Here is a 20,950-nt window from a genome sequence, read left to right on the forward strand (position 1 = left end):
GCCTGGCACATACTTGGTGTTCACCAGAGGGTGTGGAGGGACTGATCTCTGTACAGTCATCTATCCTGATCAGGAACACATGGAATCTGCCTGCTTCTGACCCAAGGAGGACTCAATTCCCAGGACAGCCAGCCCCCAGGTGCACAGTAATCCTGCCCAATGGAAGAAAATCAGACAATGTTTTGCAGAGTAGGGCTGGGTTTAATGGCACAATTTGGGAGAATAAGGACACTTTTTGAAGACAAAATTCCGAAGCCTTGTCTAAGACTCCACTATTAGAAGAAACGAACAAAGAAGCAGCTGTGTCGGCCAAGGGGTGTGAGCTGCACAGGAAGTCCCATTGCTGAGGGGACAGCAGGTTTGGGTGTCCCTCCCCACAGGCCTGGAGCAGTGTGTGAGCTTTGAGACTGTGGTCCCACACTGAGCAGTAATAATCAGCCTCATCCTCAGCCTGGAAGCTAGAGATGCTCAGGGAGGCCACGTCCCCTGACCTGGAGCCTGAGAATCTGGACGGGACCCCGCAGGCCGAGCACTGCTACCATAGATGAGAACTTTGGGGACACTGCCTGGGAGCTGCTGGTACCAGGACACACCTCCAGCCCCAACATTGCTGCTGCTTCCTGTGCAGGAGATGGTAACACTCTTATTCACAGGCTTGGACACTTCAGATGGCTGAGTCACCACCGACTGGGTCCAGGACCCTGCAAGTCAGAAGAGAGACATGGGGGGAGAGAGAAGGGTCAGTGGACAGAGCCCATACATGGTTCCACAGTCCTCTCATCTCCAGCCCTGATCCCAGCCTCCAGCCACCTGTGCAGTGAGCCAGCAGTGTGAGCAAGAGAGGAGCCCAGGCCATGGTGGAGACCCCTGCTCAGCAGTGTGTCCTCAATGTCCCTCAGCCGGGCTCCCAGAGTCTCTCTTATTACCTCCAGCAGCCCAAGGGGAGGGAGAGACCCTTCATGCAAACCAGCCCCCTCCCCCTCGCTGGCCAGCCCCAGCCTGAACCCTGAACCTGACCCTTGTCTGGAAATCTCACCCCAGGAGGGGATGGAGCAAAAGCTGTAGGGCCTGACCTGGGGCTCCCCAAGGGCCTGAGAGCACCCACATGCTAAGCCACAGTGAGAACCAGAGCCAGGTGGCTCCCAGCTGGGATCACAGCACACAAGGCTCAGAGCCAGGTCACATCGCCCCCTGCTGCCCAAGACCCAGACATCCCCATATATTTGGTCTTGCCCACTGAATACTTAAAAACATCAATAGACTTTATGATTTATTGTCACAGAAGAATTTAGTGGAAATTACAGATTTCCCAAATACACCCCCCTCTACCACCTTGTCTTTCCCATCATGCAACTCTAGCATGAGTGTGGTCACTTGTTATAAACCATGAACCAACACTGAGAAGTCATTGTCACCCAAAGTCTATACTTTACAACAGCAAAGCTCACTCTTGACGTTGTTCATTCAATAGGTTCAAGAGCTATACACTGATATATGTCCATTTTAGAATCACACAGAACACTTCCACTGCCACTAAAAAACCTCTGTGCTCCAGCTGTCCATCCCTCCCTATGCTCAAACCCTTGCAACCACTATTCTTTTATTGTCTGAATAGATTTGTCTTTTTGGAGAATGTTACATGCTTGGAGTCACACAGCGTGCAGCCATTACACGTTGGCTGCTTTCATTTAGCAACGTGCCACAAAATGTCCTCTGTGTCTTTTTATGCCTTGGTGCCTCATATCTTTGTAGCTCTGATCAATATTCTATCGTTGGGATTTACTTACCTATCACCTCCTGAAAGGCATTTCGGTTGGCTGCTGCCAGGTGTGGGCAGTTATGCATAAAGCCACTGTCAACATACTTGTGCAGGGGTTTTTTGTACACATTGTTTTTAACTCCTTTAGGTAAATGCAAAGACGCATGATGCCTGGATTTTAAAGCAAGACAATGTTCCAGGGTTTTGTTTGTTTGTTTTTTGGTTTTTGGGGGGTTTAAAAAAATTTTTTTTTAATTTACATCCAAGTTAGTTAGCAACAATCATGATTTTGTGAGTAGAATCCAGTGATTCACCCCTACATATAACAGGCTGTGCTCATCCCAACAAATGTCTTCTTAATGCCTGTTGCCCATTTAGCCCATCCCCCCTCTCACAATCCCTCCAGCAACCCTCTGTTTGTTCTCTATATTTAAGAGCCTCTTATGTTTTGTCCCCTCCCTGTTTTTATGTTATGTTTTCTTTCCTTCCCTTGTGTTCAACTGTTTTGTATCTTAAATTCCACATATGAGTGAAGTCATATTATATTGGTCTTTCTCTGACTAATTTCGCTTAGCATACTACCCTCCAGTTCCATCCACGTTTATTGCAAATGGCAAGAATTCAGAGAATGTTCAGTTTTAAAAGAAATTACCAAAACTTTTCCAAAGTAGCCGTACCATCCTGAATTCCCCTCACTAATGAAATAGAGTTCCATTGCTCCACATCCTGGCCAGACATTGGTGTCATCTGTGGTTTTGATTTTGGCCATTCTAATGGCTATGTAACAGTATGTCATTGCTGTGTTATTGTGCAGTTTCTTACTGACATGATGTTGACCAGCTTTTCTCAAGCTTATTTATATCACATGAATATCACCTTTGTTGAGATAATTTGCAGTTTTTAAATTGACATTGTTTTTTACTATTGAGAAGTCTTATCTTTTAAATTAAAAAAAAAATAGTCCTTAAATCACCTTCCGTTTGCAGTAGAAAGCAATATGTATAAAGAAGTCTATGTCCCAAATTTCCTCATTATTTCAATCCTTTGTTAGATGCAAATATATGTCATATGTATTTTGTGACTTTCCTGAAATAAGAAGAGATGTATCCAAACGGAGTCTTTACTCCCCATCACGGATGGTGAACATCCTCTCCTTGTACCTAAGGGCTCTCAAAACACCCTGAACAGAGCTTCAGGGTAGATGGAGGAGCCATTCTCCAGCCTACATTCTTGTAAATATCAGACTCTCCTCGTCCCCATCACTTTCTGAGCAGCAGTCACTGAAATGGAGATGTCCACAGAGATGATGGGGGGCCCTCACAGGGTCACCAGCTGCTCAAGAGGACAAATGAATAAAGGTGAAGAGGGAGAACTTTTGTTGTAATACAGCAGCAAGTTCATCCCCTTCCATGGTGAGTCTGGAACTGGGAAGGCCTTTTAGATTCTGAGAGGGATCAGAGGGAAAAATCATGGAACCTCACATCAGTCCACCATTGCATGCAGGCTTCCTTTGCAAAAGTTAGTGACCTTGACTAATCCCATTCAACAGGTTTCCTTCTAGTTCTGTCGATTTTTTTCTTCACTCTGCAGAAGCTTTTTATTTTGATGTAGTCCCAATAGTGTATTTCTTCTTTTATTTCCCTTGCCTGAGGAGATAACCCCAGAATAATGTTGCTACAGCCAATGTCAGAGAGATAACTGCCTGTTCTCTCTAGAATTCTTATGTTTTCAGGTCTCACAGTTAGGTCTTTAATCCACTTTGAGTTCATTTTTGTGTATGGTGGAAGAAAGTGGTCTGGTTTCGTTCTTTTACATGTAGCTGTCCAGTTTTCCCAGCACCATTTGTTGACAAGACTGTCTTTTTCCCATTCTGTATTCTTGCCTCCTTTGTCAAACATTGATTGGTCATATACTCTTGGGCTTATTTATTTCTGGGCTTTCTATTCTGTTTCTTTTTTTTTTTTTTTTTTTTTTTTTTGTCTGTTTTTGTGCCATTACCATATGGTTTCGATTACTACAGTTTTCTAATATAAATGGAAATCTGGAATGGTGATACCTCCAGTTTTGGTTTTCTTTTTCAAGACTGTTTCACTATTTGGGAACTTTTGTGGTTCCATATAAATTTTAGGACTGTTTGTTCTAGTTCTGTGAAAAATGCTGTTGTCATTTTGATAGGAATTGCCTTAAATCTGTAGATTGATTTGGGTAGTATAAACATTTTAACAATATTTGTTCTTCCAATCCATGACAGAGATGTTTGTTCATTTCTTGTGTCATCTTCAATTTCTTTCATCAATCCTTCATAGTTTTCTTTCTTTTTTTTTTTTTTCAACGTTTATTTATTTTTGGGACAGAGAGAGACAGAGCATGAACGGGGGAGGGGCAGAGAGAGAGGGAGACACAGAATCGGCAACAGGCTCCGGGCTCTGAACCATCAGCCCAGAGCCTGACGCGGGGCTCGAACTCACGGACCGCAAGATCGTGACCTGGCTGAAGTCGGACGCTTAACCGACTGCGCCACCCAGGCGCCCCATTCCTTCATAGTTTTCATAGTAAAAGTCTTTCACCCCTTCAGTTAAGTTTATTCTTGGGTATCTTATTATTCTTGGCTCAATTGTCAATGAGATAGATTTCTTAATTTCTCTCTCTGTGGCTTCATTATCAGTGTATAGAAATGCAACAGAGTTCTGTACATTGATTTTATAACCTGTGACTTTACTGAATTTATTTATTGGTTCTGGTAGTTTTTTGTTGGAATCTTTAGAATTATATATATATATATAGTACCATGTCCTTTGCAGTATGATATAATTCCTTACCAATTTGGATACTTTTAATTTCTTTTTGCTTTCTGATTGCTGTGGCTAAGACTTCCAGTACTAGGTTGAATAAAAGTGGCGAGAGTAGACATCCTCGTCTTGTTCCTGACCTTAGGGGAAAACTCTCAACTTTTCTCCACTATGATTACTGTGGGTTTTTTATATATGGCCTTTATTATGTTGTGTCATGTTCCCTCTAAACCTACATTGTTGAGGATTTTTATCATGGATGGATATTGTACTTTACCAAATCGTTTTTTCTGCATCTATTGAAATCATCGAATGGTTTTTATCTTTTCTCTTATTGATGTGAAGTATCATATTGATGGATTTTCAAATTTAAATCGCCCTTGCATCCCATAAATAAATCCCATTGGACCATGTTAAATGATTTTCTTAATGTATTGTTGGATGAATTTACTAGTATTTTGTGGAGGTATTGGCATATGTCCATCAGAGATATTGGCCTATAGTTCTCTTTTCCTGTGGTATCTTTATCTGGTTTTGATATCAAGGTAATGCTGGCCTGATAGGATTAATTTGGAAGTTTTCCTTCCTCTTCTATTTTGGACTAGTTTGAGAAGAATAAGTATTAACTCTTCTTTAAACATGTGATAGAATTTGCCTATGAAGCCTTTTGGTTCTGGATGTTACTGGGAGTTTGTTGACTACTGATTCCATTTCATTGTTTTAATATATTACTTCTTTTTTAATATTTGTTTATTTTTGAGAGAGAGAGAGAGAGAGAGAGAGAGAGAGAGAGAGACTGCAAGTGGGGGAGGAACAGAGAGAGAGGGAGACAATTGATCTATAGATCAAATTAGGAAGCACTCACATCTTGAAAATAGTGACTCTTCCTATCCACAGACATGGAACATTTCTCAATGTATGTAGTTCTTCTTTGATTTGGCTCATCAGAATTTTCTGGTTTTTCTTACATAGATCTTGTATGTATTTTGCTCAATTTAGACCTAAGCATTTCCATTTTTGGAGTGCTAATGTAAGTGAAATGTGTTTTTATTTCAAATTCCACTCATTCAATGATAGTTTATAGGAAAGCACTTGAATCTTACATTATCATTGTCCCACAACTTTGCTGTAATCTCTTATTAGTTCCAAGATTTTCCTTCTTCTTTCTTTCTTTCTTTCTTTCTTTCTTTCTTTCTTTCTTGATGGTAATTCTATTCAATTTTCTTCATAGATATTTATGTCATCTAAGAATAGTACTGTTTTAGTTTTCCCTTCTCAATCTGTATATCTTTAAATGAATGCTTTCTAATGGATGTTGGTGCTTTGTAATACTTAAGAAAAAAAGGAAAGTGGGGTGCTTGGATGGCTCAGTCAGTTAAGCATCCAACTCTTGATTTTGGCTCAGGTCATGATCTCTCAGTTTGTGAGATCAAGCCCAGTGTTGGGCTCTCTGCGGACATCGTGAATCCTGCTTGTGATTCTCTCTCTCCTTCTCTCTCTGCCCCTCCCACGTGTACTCTCTCTCTCTCTCTCTCTCTCTCAAAATAAATAAACTTAAAAAAAAAAGAGGAAAAGGAAGAATTTGGTAATAATTGAAATATCTGAATGGCACAATATCAGTTTCTGTAAGTCATTATAAAGTATAGAAATAAATGACATATTTCTTACAAATAAGCCAAATCATGACAATTTGAACACTAATGCATTCAGTGTATATTTCATAGTGAGGAAACTGAGAAGTCTCAGTCATCAGCCTGGATCCCTGACTTCTGAAGGGAGCCCTGAGCCAACCCTAAAGAAGGGAGCCCCTGGCCCAGGGAAGAACTATCTCTGGGTTGTGCATTTCATCTCTGAAGCACCAGACTGATGCAAACTGCTCACTGGGGGTAAGGTATCATTTCAGTGGGTCCATGACTTCATATTCCTCTCCCGCAGTGTGTCAGTGCCATATTTCTGGAAGCTCACAAGCTCTCTCTCTGATCAGGGCCTCTAACATAGGACTCAGTGTGTCTTCCTATCTGCTTTCCCACACCCTCTGTTCTCATCAACAAGAGGTTTCAGTTGCCCAGTCTCAGCCCGGATCCTCTCTGGGGTCAGGGTGAATGCTTCCCTATATAACGTGGATTCTACATGTACCTATCAGCTGTGTTCATTGGATGCTGTTCCTGTTGATTTGGGTTTTATTATTTTCATAGAATCAGAAAATGAGTTTACACTACATTCCCATGCCCAGCTGTCTCTAGCATCTGTAATTTATAACATATGTATTATGTAAAATGTATATGTGATACATACCATATCAAAATATATATGATATCATACATATAAAAAGTATATATGAAATACATAACATTTATAATGTATATATGATATACAGATATTATTTAATTTATATAATATATATAAATTGCAACATGTAACATGTGTACATATATTATGTAACAGAATATTAATAAATACAATGCAGTATTTCATGTTATATATGCTATGTATTAAATTACAATATATCAATAAACCCTACAATAATATAGCAGATGGCACATATGTAATATATATTTATATATAAAATCATTATATATAATGATTTTATGGTAAATATATATCACTTTCATTTATAATAAATACAACTTCTATTCTGTCTTTATTTAATGAAATCTAGATGGTGTGGGTGGCAGCATCAGCACAATCTGACTCAGGAGACTGGAAGGAAAGTTGCAGGGCTACAAGACGATTAAAAGTCTCACAATAGTTCATTTCACTCTTTGATATGGTTAATATAGTTGTAGTCTAGTTTTGCTATTTTACTCAGTATGAAGACTGACATAAAAAGAACATTACTATAAATGGAGCTCTCACCTTTCTGAGAGGTTCTTCCTCCTCTCCTGCACTGAAAACTCTCATGACCTATTACACTACATGCACTGGGCACTAACCAAGATTTTTTGGTAAAAGCTCCATGGAATATGTTGTGGTTGGGTGTCTAAGATTTAGTTCCAAAGAACTGGCATTTATCCCAACATTATGGGATGAAACTGGGGGCAGTGAGCACATGGCCAGATGGCACTGAATGTGTACGTGGACTTGAGAGCTATTGATTGTACCTTCACAATATTAAGTCATCCAGTCAATCCATGGAGTGGCATCTGTTCTCTTCTTTAAATCTTCCTTAATTTTTTTCAGCAATGTTTTGTAGTTTTCAATTTACAAACTTTTTGCCTACTTGGTTAAGTTCACTCCCGAATGCTTTGTTCTCTTTTTACGTGGCGGGTAGGACTCAGTCCATTGAGAGTCTGGCTCTTGGTTTGGCTCAGGTTGTGCTCTCACGGTTCGTGAGTTTGAGCCCCACATCAGGCTCTTCGCTGGAAGTCCGGAGCCTGCTTGAGATTTTCTCTCTCTCTCCCTCTCTTTCTGCCCCTCCCCCACTCTCAAAGTAAGTAAATAAAAACTTAAAAAAATAAATTTTGTTCTTTTCGATGCTGTCTTAATGGAATTTTCTCAATATCCTTCTGGCTTCTTCACTGTTGGCATAGAGAAAACCACCTGATGATTGCAGGGAATCACTACGTGAACTCCTGTAGGAGATACTAGATAGATTCAGGCTAGGGTTGATGATAGAGCCTGTTTCCGTATTTTGGAGGAGTAGGAACAAGTAATGAAGCAGGATGGAGTATGAGAGGGAAGCTCTGCCTCCATGACCATGAAATGAGCGATCTCACAGGGTAGACTCTGAGCACAGGATGGGCTTAAGAACTAAGGAACCCGTGCTGCCTCCACTTTTTTTTTTTTTTCAACGTTTATTTTTATTTTTGGGACAGAGAGAGACAGAGCATGAACGGGGGAGGGGCAGAGAGAGAGGGAGACACAGAATCGGAAACAGGCTCCAGGCTCTGAGCCATCAGCCCAGAGCCTGACGCGGGGCTCGAACTCACGGACCGCGAGATCGTGACCTGGCTAAAGTCGGACGCTTAACTGACTGCGCCACCCAGGCGCCCCATGCCTCCACTTTTTATGGGAGAAACAGAAAAGTATAAAGCTTTTTTTTTTAGTTGGAGAAATAATTCATTTATATGTTCCAGAACTTATGTAATTATTCATGAAACACATATTTTAAAAGCACCAAGTATTCTCTGATGGGTGCAGGTGAGGGAGTAGTATGAAGGGTCAGGGAGGAATCTCTCTGTGTTCCTGACTCAATGGTTCTGCCAGGACTGAGAAGGCTCTCCAGCTCCCTGCTTCCTCAGGGTTGGCCCCGGGGAGAGGACACCAGACCCTCTGCTCACACAGCCCCTCTCTGCTAGTTGACCAGTTCTCACTCCCTCTTCCACCCTCCAGCATTTCCCTGAACTCTTCACCGAACCCCAATTTCTCCTTCTTAAAGAAGGTCAATGACACCAAAAGAGAATCCCTGAAGCTTTGACATCTACCTCGGTCTGTTGGATTATTGGAAGTTGGACACAAAAGAAATGTACCCCCCTCCACTGATTTATGCCATCTTTCAAATTTACACCTGAATTGTGCAGATATTAACCTGTAAGTTTCTGACTATAAATTACTCCTCAATATATATATTTTTTTTTTATTTTGTTGCTTCCTATGCTCCATTACTGAAACATTTTCAATTACATTTGTACAATTCACAGTAACTTGGGTATTTATCTTCCTTAGTAAGAGCAAGAGATTAAAAAACTGTACAATTTTCCAATGCAGGAAGGTGCTTGAAATGTTTGTTACCATCTAAAATAACACATGGTAAAGGCATCAGTAGGATGTGACATGTGCACAGACAAAAGTTCAGGGATGTTGACCAGAGGATAATTCACATTGAGGGGTACTGGAACCACCTAAGTGAAACCTTAGGGGAGAAAGTTGCCAAGGGCCATCAGTCCTCTCCCATATGTGTGTCTGGCCCACCTCTGAGTTTCCCATGTGACGAAGGAACTGAATGAGGAAGCTTGGGAAGACACATGAACCTTAAACAGAACATTGGCTCCCTTAAGATAATGCATTTTTTTTCTATGGTGTAGTTGTTTATTTCCATACATCTATTCCATATATGTGTCCCTTCTCTGTTTCTGGTCTTGGACAATGGCAGTTAGGAGAAGCAGACAGTGAAAACAGAAATAAGGAACAGATTATCAGGAGGCACATAGAGAAATGTGGTCCAGGGAAAGGCTCTACCTGTGGCAGGTGAATAAAAGGGGAAGATTCTTTTGCAGAATCCCCAGTGAGGGTGGGATTTTTTCCCTGTCCTCTGAGAATGACAAGTGTAATAGCGTGGGGAGGAATAAATTACCCTGATGGGGAGGAGCTCAAATGTCTGAAGGTGCCCTGAAGAGGAGAGAAGGTGAAACAAGGAAGAGCAGGGGGAGGGAGGAGAATCTGAGGCAAAGAGAAAGGCCCCCATCTTCCCAGTTCATCGTGGGTTCCCCACACAAAACCCCTGCCCCTCCACAGAGAAGCTGTCTAAGGAACCTAAAGAATGTGGTGGAATGAATAGCTGAGGGTGTGAGGATGCTGGATGGACACAGAAAACCCGTGGGAAGAGTGAGCCAGTCATAGCTCAGGCCATTCTCAGCTCGGAGAAGCCCCAGTGAGCTCAGGCACTGTCATCTGTCACCCACATTGTGTGCTCCAGAATACCTCCTCTCAGAATACCCCTCAGACCTTCTTCCCATCGGAAGAGCCCTGCCCCCCATGGGATCCCTGGTATTTGGTCATCTGGCCAGGGGCCTTAATAGTGCTGACATTTCTACTGCTATGACTTCTGCCTCCAGAGTGAGAGCAGGTGGCAGTTCTGTAATCCCGCGTGGAGTGAGGTGTCATCTCCTGCAGGTGAAGGCAGGGACTCCTCTCCGAGCTGTACTTGGGCAGCAGGCAGTAATCTGACATAGATTGTGTGGTGCAAATTAACATAGGACTGCGTAGGAAACATGACAGCACAGCTTTGTGAGGGCGAATGGGGATACTGAGTCTTGCTCCCTCCTCCCCTTCAATCTTGAGAACAGAGTTATTCATGCAAATACAGTGCTGTCACTCCCCATGTACAGCCCCCACATCACTCTGGGCTGGGTGATGCTTCTAGTCACAGGGTGAGAGAAGACATGATCTCAACTCCGTGTGGACTGAGGGAGGACATTTATCGTCCAGTTTCTCCATGGCGTTAGAGGGGTCACAGTGTAGGAGAGTCACACATAGGTGCGGGGGTCATGCCTGCCTGTACTGGAGCAGTCTCGGGGTTTTCCACGTGGGAGGGGGGTGGGCATCAGTCTCCACTCTGCTGTCGGGCCACAGCGCCCTCTGGTGGCCAGAACATCACAACATGTATGGAAACAACAGCTGGCCCTCTAAGCGGTGACCAGCTTCTGATAGCTTTTCCTACATCTCCAGTAGGAAGACTGGGTGTTGGAACCAGTGATTCCCCAGGGGTCCTCTCTGTGGGGTCCCCATAGCCTAGAGGAATTCCCAGTTGTCCTGCCTCATCTCCCACCTTACTCCTGCCACGTCTCCAGACATATCAGTGGTCCCTACTCTTACTAGGTCGTGGTTTTCACTCTCCATTGGGGGATTCCGCATGCTTGTCTCACAAATTCATGAATTATATTTTTGTTAAATATTCAAAAAATTATTATATTTTAGGTTTGTAGGACATTTACTAAAGAATTCCTGATTAACACTTCTTAACTATAATTGACCACGCAGAATCATTTTGGTGAATAAATCTCCTGTGCCAGCTAAAAGTCCAAATTATCTCATACTGTTACCCTGTTGTGATTTTATGTCCTGAACATGATAATTGTTGCCACGTAGAGATGAAAAGTCTCTACTATCCTATTAGCGATACGGCAGAAATTCTCTAAGTGACATCTGCATGTGGGGCACCAATAGCTGGTGTTATCACATGATGCTGGCTTTTGTCACAAGCAAGTAAGACCTAGTAACAGGCCAGGCAGCACAAGCAGAGGGATTTGCCTCCCCTTCGCACTGACCTGGAGCTCAATGTGTGAGGTAACCCTCTCAACCCATATCTGAGAGTATTGGCCATTTTCAGGTCCAACATGAAGGCCACAATTTAGCAAATATCCCGAGTTCATCAAGGCATCTTTGGTCCTTCAGAAACACTTAGGATCCAAGAACCCTCTGGTTACTTGAGACTGAGTAGAATCTCAGAAGTTGTTGGGAAAGTGCCCTTTCAGTGACAACAAAAGAACATTGTTTGTCATGAACTTTGGAAAATCTGCAAACTCCACTCAAATTCACTATAAATCTAAAACTTCTCTTAAAATTAAAGTCTATTCAATAAAAAAGAGAGTAAGAGCTCTGTGAAAATCATATAGCAAAGAAAAAAAAAAGAGGAACAATTTAAATTTCTAGCAGACATGAGGAAATGAAAAAGACAAATAAGAAACCAACTTCCCAACATAATAAAGGAAATAGTACAACAAAGAGATCATTGAAACACCTGGGTGTCTTAGTCACTTAAGTATCTGACTCTTGATCTCAGTTCAGGTCTTGATCTCAGGATTGTGAGTTCAAGCCCCACACTGGGCTCTGTGCTGAGTGTGATGCTTACTTAAAAAAGGCAGGGTGGGGAGGGGGTCATAGAAGAACTGTATCTAATTGGCACATCAAAATCTTGTTTGTAAATGACAGAGTAGTTCAAGCAATTATAAACTTTTGAATGAAAATGGATAATGTATGTACGTACAAAATAAATGACAAAATGAAGAAAGAATCTTACTTTTAACACCTATTAATAATAGAAAAAAAGGATAATTTCCTAGCAATATAAAAAAATTCTACCAGAAAGCAATGGATAATCAGACCAATTTCTGAGGGAAAAAAGTGAAACATTATTGTGGAGCTATTCTACAAAATGACATAAGCTCCAGTTAATTTCACAGAAAAAACAAACAGGCCTTCTGAGATCAGGTGATTCCATTTCTTGGCTTCATAGTATATATTTTTTCAAAACATTGAAAAGCTAGGAAAATGAAATTTGGTAGAAAGCATGTATAATAGTAAAAACTACACTTGATAAATAAAATACAAAGAAAATTACAGACAAATATTATGAAATATTGATGTAAATATTCTAAATTAAATACCAACAAAGAGATTCCAGTATTACATTAATATATGGATATACCAGGGTCATATGTGATTTATTCCAGATATACAGTTGGGTTCAATATTGATAGATCTTTTAATAGAGACATTATATTAATAGATGAGTAGATACAATTTTATTTCCTCAGTAGAATTTGGAGGAGACTTTACGAATCTAAAATGAATCTCTTATTTAAAAAAACACATAAATAGAAATAGTCAAATACATTTGCAGTATGGTGACACATTCTTTCCCACACACATGTAGTTACTGTCACAGCCAGCACCTTAGCTAATGGGGTGCAGGGCAAGAATATTCCACAAGATCAGAAACAGGCAAATGTGACCTTTAACTCCATTATTACTCAGCCTCCTTCTGCAAGTATTAGACCATGCAATTAGACAGGAAAAATCACTTGCTAAATGGATCTTAGCATTGATGGGAGTGGACATGTAGTCCTTCCAAAAGAATCAAAGATACAATTCAGTGATAGATACTCCAGGGCTGGTGCAGCAGTGGCAGAAGAAATCTCCCCAAGGAGCACAAACAACATTGAGAACTAAAGAGAGGATGCCGCAGCTCTGGAATCTTCTAGAGGTAGGTAAATGACCAAGGACTGAGATGCAGGATTCCTCAGCATTAGGGTGGGAATCGAGCACAGTTGGACCTGCCACCCAGAATCCATGAACTTCAGTGCAAAGAGATTCTGTCTCCCAACCTTATGGGAGAGATGGCATTTCTGTGTCCTTTGAGATCTTTTGTCTAGGAAGAGGCTGCTGTGAGTGACGTTGGGAACAGAAGGGAAGGAGAAGACTTCACTCCCAGGTGATGCCCCCGGAGGGACCTGGGCCCGTGGTGGCAGCAACAGGAGCAGCAGAAGCAGAAGCCTTTTTTTTTTTTTTTTTTTTTAATATATGAAATTTATTGTCAAATTGGTTTCCATACAACACCCAGTGCTCATCCCAAAAGGTGCCCTCCTCAATACACATCACCCACCCTCTCCTCCCTCCCACCCCCCATCAACCCTCAGTTTGTTCTCAGTTTTTAACAGTCTCTTATGCTTTGGCTCTCTCCCACTCTAACCTCTTTTTTTTTTTTTTCTTTTTTCCTCCCCCTCCCCCATGGGTTCCTTTTAAGTTTCTCAGGATCCACATAAGAGTGAAACCATATGGTATCTGTCTTTCTTTCTATGGCTTATTTCACTTAGCATCACACTCTCCAGTTCCATCCACGTTGCTACAAAAGGCCATATTTCATTTTTTCTCATTGCCACGTAGTATTCCATTGTGTATATAAACCACAATTTCTTTATCCATTTATCAGTTGATGGACATTTAGGCTCTTTCCATAATTTGGCTATTGTTGAGAGTGCTGCTATAAACATTGGGGTACAAGTGCCCCTATGCATCAGTACTCCTGTATCCCTTGGATAAATTCCTAGCAGTGCTATTGCTGGGTCATAGGGTAGGTCTATTTTTAATTTTCTGAGGAACCTCCACACTGCTTTCCAGAGCGGCTGCACCAATTTGCATTCCCACCAACAGTGCAAGAGGGTTCCCGTTTCTCCACATCCTCTCCAGCATCTATAGTCTCCTGATTTGTTCATTTTGGCCACTCTGACTGGCGTGAGGTGATACCTGAGTGTGGTTTTGATTTGTATTTCCCTGATAAGGAGCGACGCTGAACATCTTTTCATGTGCCTGTTGGCCATCCGGATGTCTTCTTTAGAGAAGTGTCTTTTCATGTTTTCTGCCCATTTCTTCACTGGGTTACTTGTTTTTCGGGTGTGGAGTTTGGTGAGCTCTTTATAGATTTTGGATACTAGCCCTTTGTCCGATATGTCATTTGCAAATATCTTTTCCCATTCCGTTGGTTGCCTTTTAGTTTTGTTGGTTGTTTCCTTTGCTGTGCAGAAGCTTTTTATCTTCATAAGGTCCCAGTAATTCACTTTTGCTTTTAATTCCTTTGCCTTTGGGGATGTGTCGAGTAAGAGATTGCTACGGCTGAGGTCAGAGAGGTCTTTTCCTGCTTTCTCCTCTAAGGTTTTGATGGTTTCCTGTCTCACATTCAGGTCCTTTATCCATTTTGAGTTTATTTTTGTGAATGGTGTGAGGAAGTGGTCTAGTTTCAACCTTCTGCATGTTGCTGTCCAGTTCTCCCAGCACCATTTGTTAAAGAGGCTGTCTTTTTTCCATTGGATGTTCTTTCCTGCTTTGTCAAAGATGAGTTGGCCATACGTTTGTGGGTCTAGTTCTGGGGTTTCTATTCTATTCCATTGGTCTATGTGTCTGTTTTTGTGCCAATACCATGCTGTCTTGATGATGACAGCTTTGTAGTAGAGGCTAAAGTCTGGGATTGTGATGCCTCCTGCTTTGGTCTTCTTCTTCAAAATTCCTTTGGCTATTCGGGGCCTTTTGTGGTTCCATATGAATTTTAGGATTGCTTGTTCTAGTTTCGAGAAGAATGCTGGTGCAATTTTGATTGGGATTGCATTGAATGTGTAGATAGCTTTGGGTAGTATTGACATTTTGACAATATTTATTTTTCCAATCCATGAGCAGGGAATGTCTTTCCATTTCTTAAATCTTCTTCAATTTCCTTCATAAGCTTTCTATAGTTTTCAGCATACAGATCTTTTACATCTTTGGTTAGATTTATTCCTAGGTATTTTATGCTTCTTGGTGCAATTGTGAATGGGATCAGTTTCTTTATTTGTCTTTCTGTTGCTTCATTGTTAGTGTATAAGAATGCAACTGATTTCTGTACATTGATTTTGTATCCTGTGACTTTGCTGAATTCATGTATCAATTCTAGCAGACTTTTGGTGGAGTCTATCGGATTTTCCATGTATAATATCATGTCATCTGCAAAAAGCGAAAGCTTGATTTCATCTTTGCCAATTTTGGTGCCTTTGATTTCCTTTTGTTGTCTGATTGCTGATGCTAGAACTTCCAGCACTATGTTAAACAACAGCGGTGAGAGTGGGCATCCCTGTCGGGTTCCTGATCTCAGGGAAAAAGCTCTCAGTTTTTCCCCGTTGAGGATGATGTTAGCTGTGGGCTTTTCATAAATGGTTTTTATGATCTTTAAGTATGTTCCTTCTATCCCGACTTTCTCAAGCGTTCTTATTAAGAAAGGGTGCTGGATTTTGTCAAAGGCCTTTTCTGCATCGATTGACAGGATCATATGGTTCTTCTCTTTTTTTTTTGTTAATGTGATGTATCACGTTGATTGATTTGCGAATGTTGAACCAGCCCTGCCTCCCAGGAATGAATCCCACTTGATCATGGTGAATAATTCTTTTTATATGCCGTTGAATTCGATTTGCTAGTATCTTATTGAGAATTTTTGCATCCATATTCAGCAGGGATATTGGCCGGTAGTTCTCTTTTTTTACTGGGTCTCTGTCTGGTTTAGGAATCAAAGTAATGCTGGCTTCATAGAATGAGTCTGGAAGTTTTCCTTCCCTTTCGATTTCTTGGAATAGCTTGAGAAGGATAGGTATTATCTCTGCTTTAAATGTCTGGTAGAATTCCCCTGGGAAGCCATCTGGTCCTGGACTCTTATTTGTTGGGAGATTTTTGATAACCGATTCAATTTCTTCGCTGGTGATGGGTCTGTTCAAGCTTTCTATTTCCTCCTGATTGAGTTTTGGAAGAGTGTGGATGTTCAGGAATTTGTCCATTTCTTCCAGGTTGTCCAATTTGTTGGCATATAATTTTTCATAGTATTCCCTGATAATTGTTTGTATCTCTGAGGAATTGGTTGTAATAATTCCATTTTCATTCATGATTTTATCTATTTGGGTCATCTCCCTTTTCTTTTTGAGAAGCCTGGCTAGAGGTTTGTCAATTTTGTTTATTTTTTCAAATAACCAACTCTTGGTTTCGTTGATCTGCTCTACAGTTTTTTTAGACTGTATGTTGTTTATTTCTGCTCTGATCTTTATTATTTCTCTTCTTCTTCTGGGTTTAGGCTGCCTTTGCTGTTCTGCTTCTAGTTCCTTTAGGTGTGCTGTTAGATTTTGTATTTGGGATTTTTCTTGTTTCTTGAGATAGGCCTGGATTGCAATGTATTTTCCTCTCAGGACTGCCTCTGCTGCGTCCCAAAGCGTCTGGATTGTTGTATTTTCATTTTCGTTTGTTTCCATATATTTTTTAATTTCTTCTCTAATTGCCTGGTTGACCCACTCATTCGTTAGTAGGGTGTTCTTTAACCTCCATGTTTTTGGAGGTTTTCCAGACTTTTTTCTGTGGTTGATTTCAAGCTTCATAGCATTGTGGTCTGAAAGTATGCATGGTATAATTTCAATTCTGGTAAACTTATGAAGGGCTGTTTTGTGACCCAGTATATGATCTATCTTGGAGAATGTTCCATGTGCACTCGAGAAGAAAGTATATTCTGTTGCTTTGGGATGCAGAGTTCTAAATATATCTGTCAAGTCCATCTGATCCAATGTCTCATTTAGGGCCCTTGTGTCTTTATTGATCATGTGTCTAGATGATCTATCCATTTCTGTAAGTGGAGTGTTAAAGTCCCCTGCAATGACCACATTCTTATCAATAAGGTTGCTTATGTTTATGAGTAGTTGTTTTATATATTTGGGGGCTCCGGTATTCGGCGCATAGACGTTTATAATTGTTAGCTCTTCCTGATGGATAGACCCTGTAACTATTATATAATGTCCTTCTTCATCTCTTGTTACAGCCTTTAATTTAAAGTCTAGTTTGTCTGATATAAGTATGGCTACTCCAGCTTTCTTTTGGCTTCCAGTAGCATGATAAATAGTTCTCCATCCCCTCACTCTCAATCTAAAGGTGTCCTCAGGTCTAAAATGAGTCTCTTGTAGACAGCAAATAGATGGGTCTTGTTTTTTTATCCATTCTGATACCCTATGTCTTTTGGTTGGCGCATTTAATCCATTTACATTCAGTGTTATTATAGAAAGATACGGGTTTAGAGTCATTGTGATGTCTGTATGTTTTATGCTTGTAGTGATGTCTCTGGTACTTTGTCTCACAGTGTCCCCCTTAGGATCTCTTGTAGGGCTGGTTTAGTGGTGACAAATTCCTTCAGTTTTTGTTTGTTTGGGAAGACCTTTATGTCTCCTTCTATTCTAAATGACAGACTTGCTGGATAAAGGATTCTCGGCTGCATATTTTTTCTGTCTAGCACACTGAAAATCTCGTGCCAATTCTTTCTGGCCTGCCAAGTTTCAAAAGAGAGATCAGTCACGAGTCTTATAGGTCTCCCTTTATATGTGAGGGCACGTTTACCCCTTGCTGCTTTCAGAATTTTCTCTTTATCCTTGTATTTTGCCAGTTTCACTATGATATGTTGTGCAGAAGATCGATTCAAGTTACGTCTGAAGGGAGTTCTCTGTGCCTCTTGGATTTCAATGCCTTTTTCCTTCCCCAGTTCAGGGAAGTTCTCAGCTATTATTTCTTCAAGTACCCCTTCAGCAACTTTCCCTCTCTCTTCCTCCTCTGGGATACCAATTATGCGTATATTATTTCTTTTTAGTGTATCACTTAGTTCTCTAATTTTCCCCTCATACTCCTGGATTTTTTTATCTCTCTTTGTCTCAGCTTCCTCTTTTTCCATAACTTTATCTTCTAGTTCACCTATTCTCTCCTCTGCCTCTTCAATCCGAGCCGTGGTGGTTTCCATTTTGTTTTGCATTTCATTTAAAGCGTTTTTCAGCTCCTCATGACTGTTCCTTAGTCCCTTGATCTCTGTAGCAAGAGATTCTCTGCTGTCCTCTATACTGTTTTCAAGCCCGGCGATTAATTTTATGACTATTATTCTAAATTCACTTTCTGTTATATTATTTAAATCCTTTTTGATCAGCTCATTAGCTGTTGTTATTTCCTGGAGATTCTTCTGAGGGGAATTCTTCCGCTTGGTCATTTTGGATAGTCCCTGGCGTGGCGAGGACCTGCAGGGCACTTCCCCTGTGCTGTGGTGTATAACTGGAGTTGGTGGGCAGGGCCGCAGTCCGACTTGATGTCTGCCCCCAGCCCACCGCTGGGGCCACAGTCAGACTGGTGTGTGCCTTCTCTTCCCCTCTCCTAGGGGCGGGATTCACTGTGGGGTGGTGTGGCCCGTTTGGGCTACTTGCACACTGCCAGGCTTGTGATGCTGGGGATCTGGCGTCTTAGCTGGGGTGGGTAGGCAAGGTGCACAGGGGCAGGAGGGGCAGGCTTAGCTCGCTTCTCCTTAGGTGATCCACTTCAGGAGGGGCCCTGTGGCAGCGGGAGGGAGTCAGATCCGCTGCCGGAGGTTTGGCTCCGCAGAAGCACAGAGTTGGGTGTTTGCGCGGAGCGAGCAATTTCCCTGAGAGGAACTGGTTCTCTTTGAGATTTTGGCTGGGGGTTGGGCGGGGGAGATGGCGCTGGCAAGCGCCTTTGTTCCCCACCAAACTGAGCTCTGTCGTCCGGGGGCTCAGCAGCTCTCCCTCCCTTTGTCCTCCAGCCTTCCCGCTTTCCGAGCAGAGCTGTTAACTTATGACCTCCCAGATGCTAAGTCGCGCTTGCTGTCGGAACACAGTCCGTCAGGCCCCTCCGCTTTTGCAAGCCAGACTCTGGGGCTCTGCTTGGCCGGCGAGCCGCCCCTCCGCCCCGGCTCCCTCCCGCCAGTCCGTGGAGCATGCACCGCCTCGCCGCCCTTCCTACCCTCTTCCGTGGGCCTCTCGTCTGCGCTTGGTTCCGGCGACTCCGTTCTGCTAATCCTCTGGCGGTTTTCTGGGTTATTTAGGCAGGTGTAGGTGGAATCTAAGTGATCAGCAGGATGCGCGGTGAGCCCAGCGTCCTCCTACGCCGCCATTTCCAGAAGCAGAAGCCTTAAGATGAGGCCGAGCAGCTGGTGGGACCTCTGCCTCCCAGCAGATAACAAAGGGGTTTGACCTTAGTTCCCATGAGGCTGGGGCTTTGTGTGAGCCCTGAGATGCTGTCACAAGATAGTCAGTAAGGAGCACCCTCGTCCTCAGTTCTGAGCCCAGTGATGGTCACGGAGCCAGAGGACCAGAGTTGCTAGACATGGAGCCAGAGGACAGATCAGGGTCCCCAGAGGGTCTAATCATCACAATAGATGAAGATTTGGGGTCCCCTTCATGGGAGCTGTTAGTACCAGGACACCTACAGTACACTGTGGGTGTGTCCTGACCCAGACATGGCTGGATTCTGTGTCCCTGGTTCTTCTCTGACTCACCATGGACTCTGTCCCCTGGGCAGCCTTCCACTGACACCCAGGTATTTCAGCTGGATTTGAGAAGAATCACATGATCTACTGCTGCCAGAGACAGGCTTAGGGAGCAGAATTTCTAAAAAGTGATAAGATTTTGTGGATAAAGTACCCTGAGATGGCTCTCAGACCACAGTTCAGGCCAAACAAATAAAGGGAACAGTTGAGTCGGCTGAAGATTTGGGGCTGCTCACAGGAAGTCCATCGCTGTCGGGACAACAGGATTTTGTCTCACTTCCCCACAGGCCTGCAGCATTGTGTAATGACTCTGTCATCAAAGTATTGGCAGTAATAATCAGCCTCATCTTCAGGCTGGAGCCCAGTGATGGTTAGAGAGTGGGAGTTACCAGACTTGGAGCCAGAAAATCTACTGGGGACCCCAGAAGGACGATTGTTGTTACCATAGATGAGAAGTTTGGGGGCCGCTCCTGGGAGTTGCTGGTACCAGTGTATAAATTCACCACCCCAAAAACTGGAGTCGCTGACAGTGCATAAAATAGTGACGGTCTGCCCCAGAGCCCCAGACACCAAGGGAGGCTGAGTCAGCACAGACTGGGCCCAGGATCCTGAAAGGGGGAGAGACACAGAGAACATGATGCCAGGTCTAGAGGCAAGAGGAGGATGTGGGGCCCCACCTGTCCTCCCAGAACCCCTTCCCCTGTGCCCATATCCAGTCACCTGTGCAGTGAGTGAGGAGGGTGAAGAGGAGAGGGGACCAGGCCATGGTGGACACCATCACTGATCCTGCCTTCTGTGGCTCCCAGCTGAGCAGAACTCCCCTAATCTGTCCCTTCTTCATCCTCTGAGATAGGGAGGGCCCAGCCATGCAAATGATACCCCAGCTCTCTGGACCCTCACTGGTCCTGGGTCCCTCTGTCTGAAGGTGTCACGGAGGTGGGCAGGGGAGGGGCTATGTGGGGCCAGAGGGTGGAGAGGTTACAGCTGTGAGTCTTGAGCAAGACACAGGCGGTGCCAGGTGGTAAGTCCTAGCTCTGATCACCTTTGGCACCTCAGAAACATGCCCTAATTTCCCCCTGTGTCCAGGCTCAAACA

At 42.7% G+C, this 20,950-nt stretch overlaps 1 pseudogene and 1 gene segment (V, D, J or C); both read right to left on the bottom strand.

Annotated features, from left to right (window-relative positions):
• Window positions 1-261: 261 nt before the first annotated feature.
• LOC123588379 lies at window positions 262-908 on the bottom strand (annotated as a pseudogene).
• A 19,153-nt stretch (window positions 909-20,061) lies between these two features.
• On the bottom strand, window positions 20,062-20,650 carry LOC123587598. The segment is given in 2 exon segments: window positions 20,062-20,463; window positions 20,576-20,650. Coding segments are annotated over 2 exon segments (393 nt in total).
• Window positions 20,651-20,950: the final 300 nt, after the last annotated feature.

This window comes from Leopardus geoffroyi, chromosome D3 (genome assembly GCF_018350155.1).
Source record: "Leopardus geoffroyi isolate Oge1 chromosome D3, O.geoffroyi_Oge1_pat1.0, whole genome shotgun sequence".
NCBI lineage: Eukaryota > Metazoa > Chordata > Mammalia > Carnivora > Felidae > Leopardus > Leopardus geoffroyi.